The sequence below is a fragment of the Strix aluco genome, chromosome 4 (assembly GCF_031877795.1).
Source record: "Strix aluco isolate bStrAlu1 chromosome 4, bStrAlu1.hap1, whole genome shotgun sequence".
Taxonomy (NCBI): domain Eukaryota; kingdom Metazoa; phylum Chordata; class Aves; order Strigiformes; family Strigidae; genus Strix; species Strix aluco.
This window is the reverse complement of record NC_133934.1, coordinates 121,973,236-121,987,680: the sequence shown is the minus strand read 5'-3', so window position 1 is coordinate 121,987,680 and position 14,445 is coordinate 121,973,236. Positions and strand designations below refer to the sequence as shown.

Below are 14,445 nucleotides of genomic sequence, written 5' to 3'. Positions count from 1 at the left end.
ATATTTCGATATTACAGGGCTAAATTGTGGTACCACTGAAATCCAGCAGGAATTTTGCTGTTTGACTATACTGAGACTCAATATTTTTACTGTGTATTGTAAAAATAAATTAATTTTAATAGTCTTTTAAAGTGACAGAAGTGTGTAGCTGAGCCTGTGACCCTCTTGAGGCAGCAGCGTGGATTGTGCTCTGTTTCATGGTGACGACACACCTCACTCCAAGGCACAGAAATCCTTGGCAAAGTTTCTTACGCCTGTGTTACTCGGCTAAGTTTAGCACCAGAGCTACAGTGGCTGTTTGCTCTCATGTTACCCAGTGGTGAAGTTGCTTTAATAAATTTTCAGTATGCAATTAAGTTACTTTGCAAAATTCTTCTGAACTGAGGCAGGCATTCCTGTTATCTGGAGGAGACTTTCATTGCTGAGTTTGGGGTAGTGACTCAGTAGAAGTTATCTGTGGAATACTAAATTTGGAGGCGTAACCAGGAGGTTGCCATGATAACAAATATTAGAACTTGCTTTCTGGGAAGTGCTTGTAATTTTTCCATTGATGGCCATTAAATGGCTCAAGATAAACGAAACTTTTTATTAGAACTAACATGGTCTCTGTGTGTTCCTCCAGGATTTTGCAGACTTGCTAGTGACGAAATGAAGAAGGGAAATCCAAAGTAGCCCCAGCCGTATAAACAGCACACCCCTTTTTTTTTTAATGTTGCTTCTTATTTTTGCCATTGAAATATTTGCTTCACTTGGCTTTTATACATCTTTCGATGAAATATTTACCCAGTAACTGTTTGTATAAACATGTTTAAAATTCTGCATTGATTTTTTTTCTTGGCACTTTGAAGAAATTTCCTGATGCACAGCATGATCACACAATTACTGGTAGAGCTTTTATTGTAAGTGGCCTAAAACAACTCTGTGTATTTGTGTTGAAAATTAGGACTCAAACCCAGAAGCTAAAGGATAACAATATGATGTGTTAATTTCTTACCCTCCATAAACTGCTTATTTATAAAAGTCCATGTTCTGCATCTTAGTTTCTACAAATAGAGCTTTTTCTTTCCATTTTGAAGCACCTCTGAGGTTGGTCCGTATCATCTGTTTTAGAAAAGCTGCTGTTTCCATAAATCTCCCCTAATGTCCCTTAGCCTTTTTTTCACCATTTCTTTACAATTCCCTGAGGTTTTGATTCGCTCTGTGAATGACACAATGATCTAGTAATGGGAGCCTAGAAGAATGAGCCAGGGACTCATGAGTCCTCACTGCGGATGTTTTCTGTGTGGCTGTGTCCTGCTTTTTTCCTCCCCTGCTCTTGCTTTCCTGTGTGCACCCACCCTCCAAGTTACCAGCTCACCTCTGAGCTTCACCAGCTTTGGGATTTTAATGGGGAGCTTCTGCTGAGTACTTCTCAGGTTTAATGTTTGCAGAGGAAATAAATGTATCATAAAAATCACTCTCACCTGAGTCTTTGGCTCTCCTAATCTTTTTTTAATGGGGCAGAGTGGAGGAAAGGACCTAGAATCAGTTTCTAATCAATTAATGATTCTTTTCCTGAACATCCTCCTTGTGTAGGCAGCCCTAGGAATACAAGCTACAACTGTGCTTTTGGACTTACTTTGTTTCATCTCTGGAAGAGCTTTGGTTTGTATACGTTTCTTTGCTTTGTCCCCTCTTACACCATCAGTCTCTACACTGTCAGTCTCTAGACAGGATTTACTGAAGAACAAAACTGGGTATGTCATATTCAAATAAGGCATGTGTTCAGATAAGCACAAGAGTCACGGCTAAGGATGCTTATGCTAAGAGGTAAAATAATTAAATCAGCTTTTAAATGATGTCTAGAAAAGCCCTTCCTTGTTCAAATACACAGGGTGTGGCGTGTGGTGTTTTTTGTTTGTTTTTTTTTCTTTGTATTTTTAGTAGAGATCATAAAATCTTTGGAGGATTAAGTCACACCCTTTATATAAATACATGCAGTGTATTTAAGAGCCTGATTTTCAGAAATACTGATTGTATTAACTTCAGAATGAGCTCGAGGAATAGTTGTGGGTACTTCCCTCCTCTAAAGGAAGATATTTAAAAAGTTGCAGAGGCTTGTTAGCTTAAGTGCCATGTTAGCTGCTTGTGCTATTTTCCATCATGGTGTCAAGGTAGAAATTACTTGGGGAGAAATAATTGTTCCAATCATGCGTAATTCAGTTCAGTGAATCTGACATCTCCTCTGTCACTTTTATTTACTTATAAAAATGAGAGAGAGTTGGGCACCTGTCAAAAGCAGAGGAATATGTGATGGCACTTTCTGTTACAGGGACGTTTTATTTTGTTAAAATGCTGTAGCTGCTTGTGAGCATATTACAGAAAAGATTTCTCTAATTGTGTTTGACACCTTGTGGTAGTTTTTAGTCCTTTCGCTCCCACCATGAGGTAGTGGAGACACAGTTCACTCTGAAATTGTTTTCAGTGTAGCTTAAGAAAACGCTTTATACTTTCCTGTAATTTATGTAGCTATCCTTAAAACTGCTGTTTTTAATGAAACTTCATTTACATCTTCTCCCACTGGAGACAGCTGTAGGTTAGGACTAGCCTGACTAAGCTGTGCCAAAGGTAGGAGTAAGGAGTTTTTTACATGCTGATTAATTCTCTTTCGCTCCTTCGGGAATATCTGGTATTGCTTAAATTGATTGCTGTAAGCAATATGGCAACATTTTTGACCTTCTAAACTGAAACTCAGCAAAAAAAAAAAAATAAAAATCCATGTTTCAGTTTTACATAACCATACAGTTGAAATACAGTGATAAAAAATACAGAGGTGTCATCTTCTGTAGTGGTGGTGTTGACTGGTGATCTCAAACCTTTTGACAGAGATGGAATCGGAGAATGTGGTAGTTGTCCATCCCCTGCATGGAGAAAGTATTGGGTGAGAATCTGTTTTTCTTTCTCCGTAATCTGACTTCTGATCTCTCCCATGGTCTAGCTTTGTGAATCAGAACACCATCCCTTGCCTTCATTAGGTGTTTCCTATCTGCGCTGTTTTGTAACTAAAGACAGGGGTAGCTTCCAATACACTTATTTTTGTACACAGCGCTCCCATAGAGCTTTGTGGGAAGCGCTGAGCCAAGGCTGCTGCTTTCTGAAGTTAATTTACAGACGTGGGGTGCCAGGTGACCAGGACCAGTCCTTGAGGGGCTCCCTTTGTCGCTCGAAGGCCAGAATGCTCAGCCATACCCCTTCGCCCCACCTCCGGCTCCCCTCTTCCTTCCCTCCCTCCCCAAATTCCCCCAAGATATGATAATGAAGCAGGTGCCCTGTATTGCAGCTTTCTGTGAGCGTGAGAAACGGCTGTAGGTTTAGAAAAGCCGGAGCCGAGCTGGAGGAGGAGGCATTTCTTCTTAACCTGTTGGTAGTCACGTCAGTCATGGCCATGGGGACTGCTGCCACACCGCAAGACCGTCCAGCTGCCCGAGGAACAACAAAGCGGGGAGCGAATTTGCCGTGCCCCGAATTAGCCCGTTGTGACCGTGGGACCCCGTGTTAGGGCCGTGAAAGGCGCGGAGGAGCTGGGCTGTGAGCTGTGGAGTGCTGGCCTGACGCAGGCGAGCTGTGGGCCATGGGCTGACCTCCCTGCCGGGGAGCAGCCCCGGCGTCAGGCCCGGCCGCCTCATTGAGATTCAGGGCACAGGCAGTGCCTCCGCAGCTGTACGCTGGGGGCGACGGCCGAGGAGGCATCCAGAGAGGGGCCAAAAAAAAAAAATCATCAAAGAACCGGCCCCCTTCGCTGCGCCTCTGAATAGGCAGACAAACCAGAGGTCCTTCTCTCTCTGCTAGCCTGTTGGGAAAGACATTAGCATAACCTCTTTTTTTTTTTCTCTTTTTCTTTTTCCTTTCCCCAAGCTACCGAAAATCTGGCACTGTGTTTAAATATCTTGTTTTGACAGTTTGTTGAGGGAAGGGAAGAGTGCTGCACCAGCCTGGTGGGTGTCTGTGCAGCTATTTTTAAAAAAAAAAATACATATTTGAACTGAGAGTTTTCATTTGGGTCACCCTAGACTTAATTGTTTGGTGTCAAGTCGTTAAGATCCAGAATTAGCTCTCTGTCTTTGGAAAGGACTTGCTTCCGAGTGCTTTAGAAATGCAAAGGCAAGTTTTCAAGCCCTGCTTGCTTTTTCCAAATTTGTTTTGATTTCAGCTGGTTTTGAAGCGAGTGGACACTTACCCTATTTACTCAAACAGCAGAAGCTAGCTGTAAATCCCTGTCCCACTCTTCAGCACGCAGGAGGTGGCAGCTCCTGAAAGCTTCACGTCTTTAAGGAAGCTGGCATCTGTTTCGCTGAAGCCTTATTAGGCCGACAGGATGCAGACCACTTCTCGTGGCCATTGAAGTCTCAGAAATGAGTCATTCCGCCTTTGACCGGTGGCGCATAACTTCGGTGTTTCCCTCGGAAGGTTCAGAGCTGTACAATCAAGGAATGTTGTACATCTTCAGAGTGTGAGGGAGCGTAGAGAGGACTTGCATAACTGAAAAGCTCTAATATTTTGAGTGTTAACCGTAATTGTAATTAATGGTGCTACTTCTGATGCTCAGAGCAGGAAGTTTAATGCATTATTTATCCATAGATTTGTGGTAGTCACTTGAGTGCATTTCATATAACTGAGACGTTGTTTTCAGCCGGTGCTCCTGGGCTTGTTCTGGTTACTTTGGGGCATAAGAAAGTTAATAGTTGGTCCAGTGCTTTTGTAAATATCAAGGGTATCATTGGATGCTGACTTGGTTAACCTAATGATTTTTTTTTTCAAACCATTGGTATGTATGAGTTGATTAAAAAAAAAAAGCGCAGAGACTTCTTAAATATAGTCTGTTCTGAATTAAAGGGTGTGGTGTTGGCTTTGAATGAGCTTGATGCAGCAACAAGCATGCAGCAGTTGGTAAATAAAGATGGATTTTCTTTTGTTCTGCTGGTGCTTGCTGCTCATTATTCTCCACTTACCCCGTGAGCTTCCCAGGGAGTGGCAGCTGTTTCTGATGTTAGACACTCTATCAGTGGTAGACAGCTCCAGATTCGGTGAGATACTGTTGTGGGGAGGAGAGGAAAATAACCTAACCCTGCATTATTGTAAATCCTCAGTAGAATTAACTTTTCATGAACCAAGAGAGTTTAACTTTTTCTAAAATATTCAGGCGTAAGCATGCTTTGCAGTACATGTTACTGTGAAAAAGCTTTTCTGGCATGAGATGGATTTACATTCTAAGTGTGTGTTAAGTATTTTAATGTGCAGCGTGTGGGGGCAGACACAAGGCAATAAAGGGAAATCGGTCTATAACAATCTTCATGTATACTTCCAGATATATACAGTTTGGGAATCTTTGCAATTTGGAAATTGCTTGGAGTAAACAGAATGGTACATAAAGATTTTAAATAATAAAGCTAGCAAGCTACAGAGGAGTCTGTTTGGTTCCAGGATTTTATATGTAGGATTTATAACCCATGCTTTTGCTTTCCTCTCTCTGCAGTGTTAGCATTCTGTTACTGAAAACAAAGAAGGCTCTGCCAGGGCATTACACAAGCAATGAATCACAGAGGAAAAAATGTTTTGCTTTGTAAATTGTTCACTTTTCCATGGTGGATCATTATTATTATTTTTTTAGTGTTGTCTGATAGAATTTGCCACACATACGTGCATTTACTGTGCTCGGTACAATTCTTCTAGTGTGACTACATAACTACTAATATTAGTGACTTCAAGTAACTTACTGCTTATGATTCTTAAAAACAAAGCTGCAATAGGAACAAAAAAACTCAGGGCAAAAATTGAAACGGCTCAATTCACTCTTCAGGCATGACAGCTTACTGAGTATATCAGAGGAAGGAAAAGGTGTTAATGTTTTTCAGTCAGCTTTGTCCCAGCGGTTCCACATAATTATTTTTTGTCTGTATTGATGCACACTTTTTCAGCCTGAAGTACTCAGATTTACTGTCGTGATCAATATGGGAGTCCTCACAGGCTGTAGGAAGTTTATAGTGTTTTAGCTAATCATAAAAATACAAACTCGTTTCTTAAGAATACACACTTTGTACATTTTCTTGATGACTGCATTGGTAAATCTGTGTTTCAGAACTTCTGTAGAGGAACAATAGTTTGCTCAGGCTTGAATGTAAAATTATACTTACAGATTATCTGATTGGGAAGTCGCATACCAGGCAGTGTCTTGCCACTTTGCTGCAAGATGCAGAAGTATAACCTCAGCATGTTATATAATAAAATTTATACCACAGATGCTGCAGTGTGCCTCATACTGTCCTTGGCAAGAGCAATAATCAATAGTATGTATGCTTGCCATATTACAGGATTCATTAAGCTTCAGAGATGTGGAAAAAGACGTTTAAAATCCTGTTACTTATTTGCAAATTAAAAAGGTGGATCAGGAACCAGAACCAGCTAAAGCAGTGGGTAAGGGAAGCTCCAAGTAGAATAGTCCTTGCAGAATGCCTGGCAGTAATGAAATCCTTGGTTTTTCACACAGAAAGAGTGAAGAAAGACTGAGTGTGGAGGAGGATGCTATATATGTATGGAATACACCATTTTAAAGACTATGTGATTAATCCTGTTAGATGATGTGTTTCTAACAGAGAAACAGATCGGTGGAATAAAGCTGTAAGAAAGTATGAGAGCCAAACATAAGCATCTAATCTAAGAGGAAGAGTCTCTTTTGACAGTACGGTGTAATTTTGTGTAAAATTATGCACACTTCACTGCAAATAACCAGATAGTAATTTCAGAATCTGCAAAAAATAAATGTGCCCTCAGTAAATACCAATGGGGAAGACATGTAGCATAGATCAGGGAGTAAGGGAAATGGAAACTCTGTCTTGCCCCTCTTCAGGTATTTTTCATCCCATCCAATCTGGATTTAGTACTAAATGCAGATATGATAAAGGGTGTGTGATGGTTCCTAGGTCTCCTGCGTGTGCTTTATGCAAGAGAAGAAAATACCAACGAGTCAGGTATGTAACAGTGTGTTCCAAAATCTTGATGGTCTGGGCAGCCACCTCCCCGACCTGCTTACCTGGGAAACCTCTCATCAAGAGCTAGGCTGAGTGTGCCATGTATCTTCTTGTCCTGTAGTCACATCTGTGGTGTAATAGTAATGAGATTGGAGTAATCTCACTGATCTGGGCTGAGTTGGGCTGATAATTTAAATGTGAAAGGCTTCATAAGCTCCTACTGATCCCAGAAAGTTTTCAGCTTTTAATTAAGGTCAGAATTAAAAAGATGACAACAAAACCTTCTACATTTACTGCCTTGCTTATAAATGTTAAGCCATGACAGCTATAGGCAAATTCTTCTGAAACTCCTAAAGCAACGATGACATTTTTGTAAACCCCTTACAGGTTAGTATAACACTTACAGTTGTAACAGACGTCTCGAAAAGACTGAGAAGGTTTGTGCTCATTTCTTTTCCTCTTGTCTTTCTTGCCCCGTTTCCTGTTTCTTCAGTGCAAATGGATGTTTTGTGTAGACATGGCTGCTGTTGGGAAGGTAGTTAGGTGTGACACTCTCCACTGGTTTGGTAACTCTTAGTTTTTTGCTTTAGATTAGAAAATTAAAAGCCTAACGAAGGCTAAACAGGTGAAAGCAACAGCTGAGGGTGTGCATACCCATGGCCATGTGGTGTGGGCATTGGGGTTGCTTGTGCTTCTGTGCGCAGGAGAGAAAAGTATGAGTCTGAACGGAGAAGAAATGACACAGCTGGTGCTTGAAGCAGGTTGAAACTGCACCGCAGAAGGAGAGGAGGTCTGTGTGGAGAGGAAGGAGGCAAAGCAGCTGCAGGGGAGTTCCTGGGGCAGGATGCACATCGCTGGTAGAGAAATTACCAGTGGAAGAGAGCTGAGCAGCAGGAAGAGAGGGTGTGAGCAGAGCCTGGGAGAACAGGAGAGCAGCAGAAGGTTGCCAGAGCCAATAAATCTGGGGAGCCTTTTCTTCTCACCACTCTCGGTGGTTGTTTGAGGAGCTCGCCAGCAGATGAAACTGTGGGCACTGGGTACCAGCCGCTGCAGGGGCAGCATCGCGGGGTGCGCAGGCGTGCTCCTGCTGCAGCAGACCAGAAAGAAGCTGGGCTGCTAGCCTGCTCCCTTGTCCTCTCCCTGTCATTCGACAAACAAGTGAGAAACTATTTTGGAGGGAGGAGGCTATAGCTGCTGCCCAGCTGTGGCTGCTTTGTAGTGGCCACTGCTTTTAAAATGTTTTTTAAATCAGTTGTTGTTGGGGTGAGCAGAGTTGGGAAATTGTGGCTGGTACCCTGATTTGAATAGTACCTCGAGCGAGGCTTTTGTGATTCAGCCAAAAAGAAACATTAATGCAGGACCTTGCAGGACCTGGAGGGCCAGCTTGACACCATGTAAAACTATTTGAGGTTCTGGAGAACATAACGTGGACAGTGAGCAAAGGGGGAAACTGGGGCACATTGACAGTCACCCAGAAGAGCCACAGGTGGAACCCGTCTTCCTTCCCCGAAACCCAACTGAATAAACCCAGTAAATAACAGGTTTTGATCAACTCTCTTCTTACTGCTGGACATTTTGAACGTGGCTGTAACACAGTCATGCGTCTGTCACCTGTGCAGGTTACTCAGATGAGCAGAAGCATGGTGTGAGAAAGGGGTGTTTTCTTTGGCAAAGAAAGGTGGAATATCTTTCAGAATAGAGGGGTTTTTTTCCTCTTTGGTGGCTATACATCATCCAGTGTTTTCCCTTTCATATTGTGATATATCATCTCATGTTTCATGCTTGAGATGTTGTGAGAGGAGTGAGTGATGTTATGTAACTTAAGCAGAGAATTATCTTCTTGTGTTCTAAAAGTGACTGTTGGTTTGATAAAGGAGTTGACTAATTAGTAAATTACCCATTGTTGTTTAAAATACTTGCGCTGCAAAATGTAAATGAAAAAAATTTCTCCACTTGTCAGTATGAAAAATGACAATAGCAAAAATAATACATAGGACATCTGCTCTGATTTTTTTAAAATTTAAAATGCATTTAAGGCAGATGTTGCAGAATTTGAATGGAAATCAGAGTAGATGGAAGAACAAAACATGGCTGTTTACCTTTTATCAAGTCCCATTTTTATGGTTAACATCACTAGCAATATCTGACTCAGTGCCTGTATTTTTCCACTGTTTGTATCAGAATGAACTGAATGTTCTTAAAGCCGCTGCTATGTCATGATGACATATAGTTCTAATATGAAAAAAAAAATATTGGCGAGTCAGTATTTCAGGTTGTTTTCTGATGTTCTCTCCCTTTGCCCATCCTTTCTTTGCAGGAGAATACATAAAAACATGGAGGCCGCGGTATTTTCTTTTAAAGAATGATGGCACGTTCATTGGCTACAAGGAACGACCGCAGGATGTTGACCAGCGGGAATCACCTTTAAATAACTTCTCGGTAGCTCGTAAGTGTTTTTACCTGCTCCCTCATCCAGTTTGGGGGTTGATGGCTTCTTGCAGTCATAGCACTGGTAAGATGTATCAGTAACATTTGAATCTGCCCGGTATGATGTATGTGTTTATTTGAGACAGTAAAATCCCACTGTGTTTCTCAGGAATGACTGTGGTGTAGAGGTTTGATGTTCTGCCTTTTTTTTTTTTTTTTTTTTTTTTTCAGTTTTCTACTAATTTACTGTTAGTGGTTATAGAATAAAATGGGTTTATCTGTTAAAATTTTGCATGTCATCAGCTTTCTTTAAAGTGAAGATTAACCCAGGCACGTCTCTTGATACTTGGCAGGTAGGCACAGCCGAAACATTTCAGACTCTTGTTCTGCCACCAGATCTGGATTCAAGTGGCATTGACATAGGTCAAAGTTAATTGATTAGTAGAGTAAGAGAATGCAGAGTGAGCACTGGTTTTAATGAAACACACACAGTTTTTCTTAATTTTGAACATAAAACCATATTTCTTATATTAGAGCCAACAAATGGGTTTGGAAATAATAACATCTCCTAACCTCTGCACTCTGTCCTATGCAAACATTTCCGACTTTGCTCAGGTGCTGCAGCACAGGATGCGATAGAAGACTCTGAAGAGAATTTCCTTTTCTTGCTCGTGTTTTTAACCTTTCGCTGTATACTTCCAGCTTTTATTTTCTCCTGTTCTTACTCTTTCCTGTCCCATGATGTGCCTGTGTCTCGTTCCACCACTTAAAAATAGATCATTGTGGCACCTGTTATTAACAACGATCTGTTCCTGGTGACTAGTGGAAGCAGAGCTCTGCATAGAGAAGGGTAGGGGCTTTCCCTTTTCATTACATGGTAGCTTGAAATATATGGGGTTCATCTTTGTAGTTGACCTTTAAGCAGACAGATTTATTGTGGAACACCCTGGGCCCAGAAGAGGACTGGGCAGCACTAGGAATTAACGCAAATGTTCATTTTTTTCCACTAGTAGCAACATACACCTACCTGTTCTGACTGATGATGGGTATAAATAATGGACGTGCTGTTGCCTGGTGCCTCTCTGCAGGATGCCAAGAGTGCTTTGGGGGTTTTTGTCTCATTTTAGAGAGAGAATTGTCGTAGTGTTTTCATTTTGGTAATGACATGGTACTTTCCCCTTTAGACTGGTATCTCCTTATGGATCAAGAAGGTAAAAAAAAGCAGCAGAAAGCCATTAATTCATAAATTAATTCAGTACTTGGTCTGTAGCCAGAGGCTGTTAACAAATGCACTTTTTGCAGGGCACTTCCATCCTGTTGCTGCTAACTGCATTACTTACGATAATTATTTACTGCAGCTCAGTGCTGAGGAGTAAAAAAAGATGTGTCCGTTGCCTTCTCTTTGTCCAAGTTGGCCTCAGAACGGGTTAACTTAAATCAGTTTTCACAACAGGAATATGGTACTTTTTTTGGCAGATTGAGCCCATCAGTCTTGGCATTTATAGATAAACAAATTTGTTACCATAGTATCGGAGCATTGTCAAAAAAGACATGACACATGCCTCCAGAGTAATATGTAGCCCCCATAAGAGGGATTGTGAGGAGGGTAGTGGGTGGAAGGATGTTCCTAGCAGTGGCTCTTGCCTGGTGAACCAGTGGCAGGTCGGGAAGGCCTTGATGATTAGTGGGGGGGGGCCTCCTTGCTAGAAGTCATTATTGTGGTTTTGGGCTCACAGAAGCAGCTGTTGCCCCACCAGGATTTAATTTCTCATGTAGGCACTGGCATGCAGTGCTGCCAGCACCTGATGTGTGGTTCCCTTCTGGGTACCCTCCACATTTGTATCGTTTGGATGTGTTTTGCACCACAAGTTTTCTCTTTGAACCTGCTTGCCTGGTACTTTCATTTGGGTTAACTTGTCGAGCTAGCGTGAATGAACTTGAGCTGCCTCTGGAGGAAGGCTCAGGCCAGAAGGCAGCCTTGCGCTGCAGAGACAGCCTGTAGAAACCTCCTGCCAGTGAAAGGTGGAGAAAATATAGCTTAAATGTTCTGTAAAAATTCATACTTTTTTCTTTTTTTTTTTTTTTTTTTTTTTTTCCGAGAGACCATGATAGCCCTGACTTTTTTGTTAATTAGTGAACTGGATTTTTTTTTTTTTTTTTTTTAATGAGATGGCAGGCTGTCTGTGTCAGTCTGTTCTTTGGAAGTGGTCCCATGTTTCTGATTAAAATCTTTACCCTCTTCTGTTGTAAAATAATGTAGGTTTTTTTATCTTTGTAAGTAAAAGGTTTTTTTTTCATGACTAGGGGACTCTTATTTGTAGTGTAAAATTCATATTAAGTGATTCTGTCAACCTATGAGAGGTAGGAAATACTCAATTCAAGAGAAAACAGTGAAAGAAGATAACGTCTAATGATGATCTGTCTTTTCCCTTAACAGGTGTGAAGAAAATATTAGCAATAAATAGTGTGCTTTCTGTGTGCTTGACAGTCTCTTCTTTCTCCTATACTAGCCTTTTCCTTTCAGTCTGTGAGGGTTTTGATCATATATCTTTGAAAACTTGCTTCTATGGCCCCCCATGGGTAAAAAGAAGCTTACTTTTTTTTTTTAAGTACCTCTTTCTCCACCTAATTTTCCATTTAAAATATCTATATATCTATGTTTGCAATTTAATTATATGCTTAAGGAGTTTATTTTCCCTGTAAATTACCTATTGGTGATTTATTTTAAAAAACCCAACAAAAACCAAAGCAAAATCTCTGAAGGATGGTGCTTGAGCATTTAGCTGTGATTTTTGAGTCCTATTTGTATTCGTGTTCTGTACTTCACTACTAGTAAGATAGAAGGAATAAAAAAAGCCTGTACTTAAATAGTTCTGCTCCAGAGACCCTGCAGATAAATAACCAATAGAGCCTGTGTTGTAAATCTGTGAGATAAGTAGCCTTCATACCGATTGTAATCTCGGATTATCGTGTATGTCTGCCTATTAGGTTATAAGCCTTTAAAACCATATAGCTGAGAAGAGCAGTATATTGTGAAAAACCACATGGAGAGAGAGGTTATTCCTGTTAGAAAGAAGGGATTATTTCTCTGTCAAAAAGGGGGGTGGACCGTGGTGGTTTTGTTACACAGCTGAAAACATAATTGCTCAACAATATGTGTGTTCCTTCTGGGACAGGACTGCGTGTCTGCAGTCAAGCATTTATCAGAGGCCTCAGGATGGCCAGATTAGTGGACAAATTTTTTGTCTGCTGTTACTAGTGGCCACCTTAGTCCAGGTCTGTAGCACGGGGCTCCCAGCTCCTCGTTTTTGCCATGCTGAGCTGTTTGGGGGTGAATCTATCAGGTGGTGCTAGCAGAAAAGGAGCACTTCAACATAATATTCCTGTTCGCCTTTCCAAAGTTTTATTTATTCATCATTCTTCTTGCCTGATTTGCCTTTTTTTTTTTTTTCCCCATCCCCTTCCTTAAAGAAACCAAAGCAGGAAGGATTCTTCCTTGACATTATTGTTTTAAGTGTGATGTCATTATATAGGGAGCAGAGTTCCACACTTTCATCGCAAGTAATCTGCCTTTTAGCTTAAGTGCTGGGGAAGCAAATATTGTGACATTTTAGAAAGTCACTGGGATAATACTAAGTGTCTTTCAAATACAAAATGGTAATTTACATTTGAATGCCTTGGTGTCTATTCCTGTTAGGAACAATTTCTCTGTCCTACTTACTTTAAAAGACCAAAGCCAGGAAAGAATCAAGAGGTTCTTTAGAGCAATTTAAATAATTTTTAACAGGCTGCTGTTTATAGTACTTACTTTGTTGCAAATGGGGATAATTACGTTGGCCTGTTTGACAGAAAAAACTGTCTTCAAAGTGGGTAAGTGACCCTCAGCCCATGTTTGAAATGTGAATGTTTTTATAGCAGAACCCCCAAACATGTCATGAATCAATCACACCTAATACGATACAGCATCTGTATCTGTGCTCTGCTGTAGTGGTGCATGTTGCATTACCTGATTATAGAAGTCAAGTTTGGTGCTTCCCTAGCTTGCCAGCTGCCGTAAACAGCACAGAGCTGTTTTTAAAAGTAAGAAGAAACCTACTGCTTCATCGTTTCATTGATAAAATCCGCGTGATTGTTGTATATGGGGAGAACTAAGTGCTAGCTTCAAACTTTCTGAAACCTATATGGTACCAGCACTTTGGTAAAGCAATTTAAAGCCTTCTGTATTTCTTGATATGTGCTGTTATGATTGAGCAGGGTAATTAGACAGCATATTGTTCACGAAACAAAACACTTCTATGTGACATACTTGAATTATAGTGGTTATTAACTGACAAATCTCTATTATTCATCTTGCTGTATGCCTTAAAAGATTGCTGGATCAGCAAGCTTAACAAATACCAATGGACAGTGCTGATTTAGGGGAAAAGTGGTGATGTTTAATTGGTCCCCTTCTATGACAGAAAATGCCTTGTATGTTTTATGATGCTGAAATTAAATGGTTAAAGTTTAGAGTTCATGGCTAGTTTAAATATCTGTGCTGCTACTTCAGAATACTTAATCTGAGGCACTAAACGTGAATCTAAAGTCTGTTTTAAAAAAGTAAGCAAAGCCTTTTAGTTTACTACTTCATAATGTTGCACTCTGGATAAGTATAGGGGAACAGCTCTGGATTAGCACGAGGTTAGAAATAGCCTGATTTTCTTCTTTGAGTCTTCAGCCAAATTCAGTATCTGTTAGGGCTGCATTGTGCAGGCTCATAGAGGACAACCCCAGCCTCAATCACATTAAGCAGACAAAAATGGGAGACAGAACAAACAGCAAAAAACCAGAAGAGCAGCTAAGCTAAGGTGGGCGATGCGGGAGCAGGAATGAGATCTTTTGAGCTGAACTGGGCTTACTGGGCTGCGCCAGTTCGTGCAGTTGTGTTCGGCTTTCATTGCCATTCTGTGAAAGAGGATGCCTCCTCTTAGCTGGAAGGCTAAATACAGCACTCTGCAAGCACGGCTGCGTCGCT

At 41.0% G+C, this 14,445-nt stretch overlaps 1 protein-coding gene across 5 annotated transcripts in view; it reads left to right on the top strand.

Moving 5' to 3' along the window:
* AKT1 (AKT serine/threonine kinase 1) overlaps positions 1–14,445 on the top strand; it is a 76,327-nt gene that overhangs the window by 30,104 nt on the left and 31,778 nt on the right. For all 5 annotated transcript variants that reach the window (XM_074820895.1, XM_074820893.1, XM_074820891.1 and 2 more), the window contains one exon: positions 9,322–9,450. In XM_074820895.1, the coding sequence (XP_074676996.1) occupies positions 9,322–9,450 (129 nt within the window). The remainder of the gene's footprint in view (positions 1–9,321; positions 9,451–14,445) is intronic.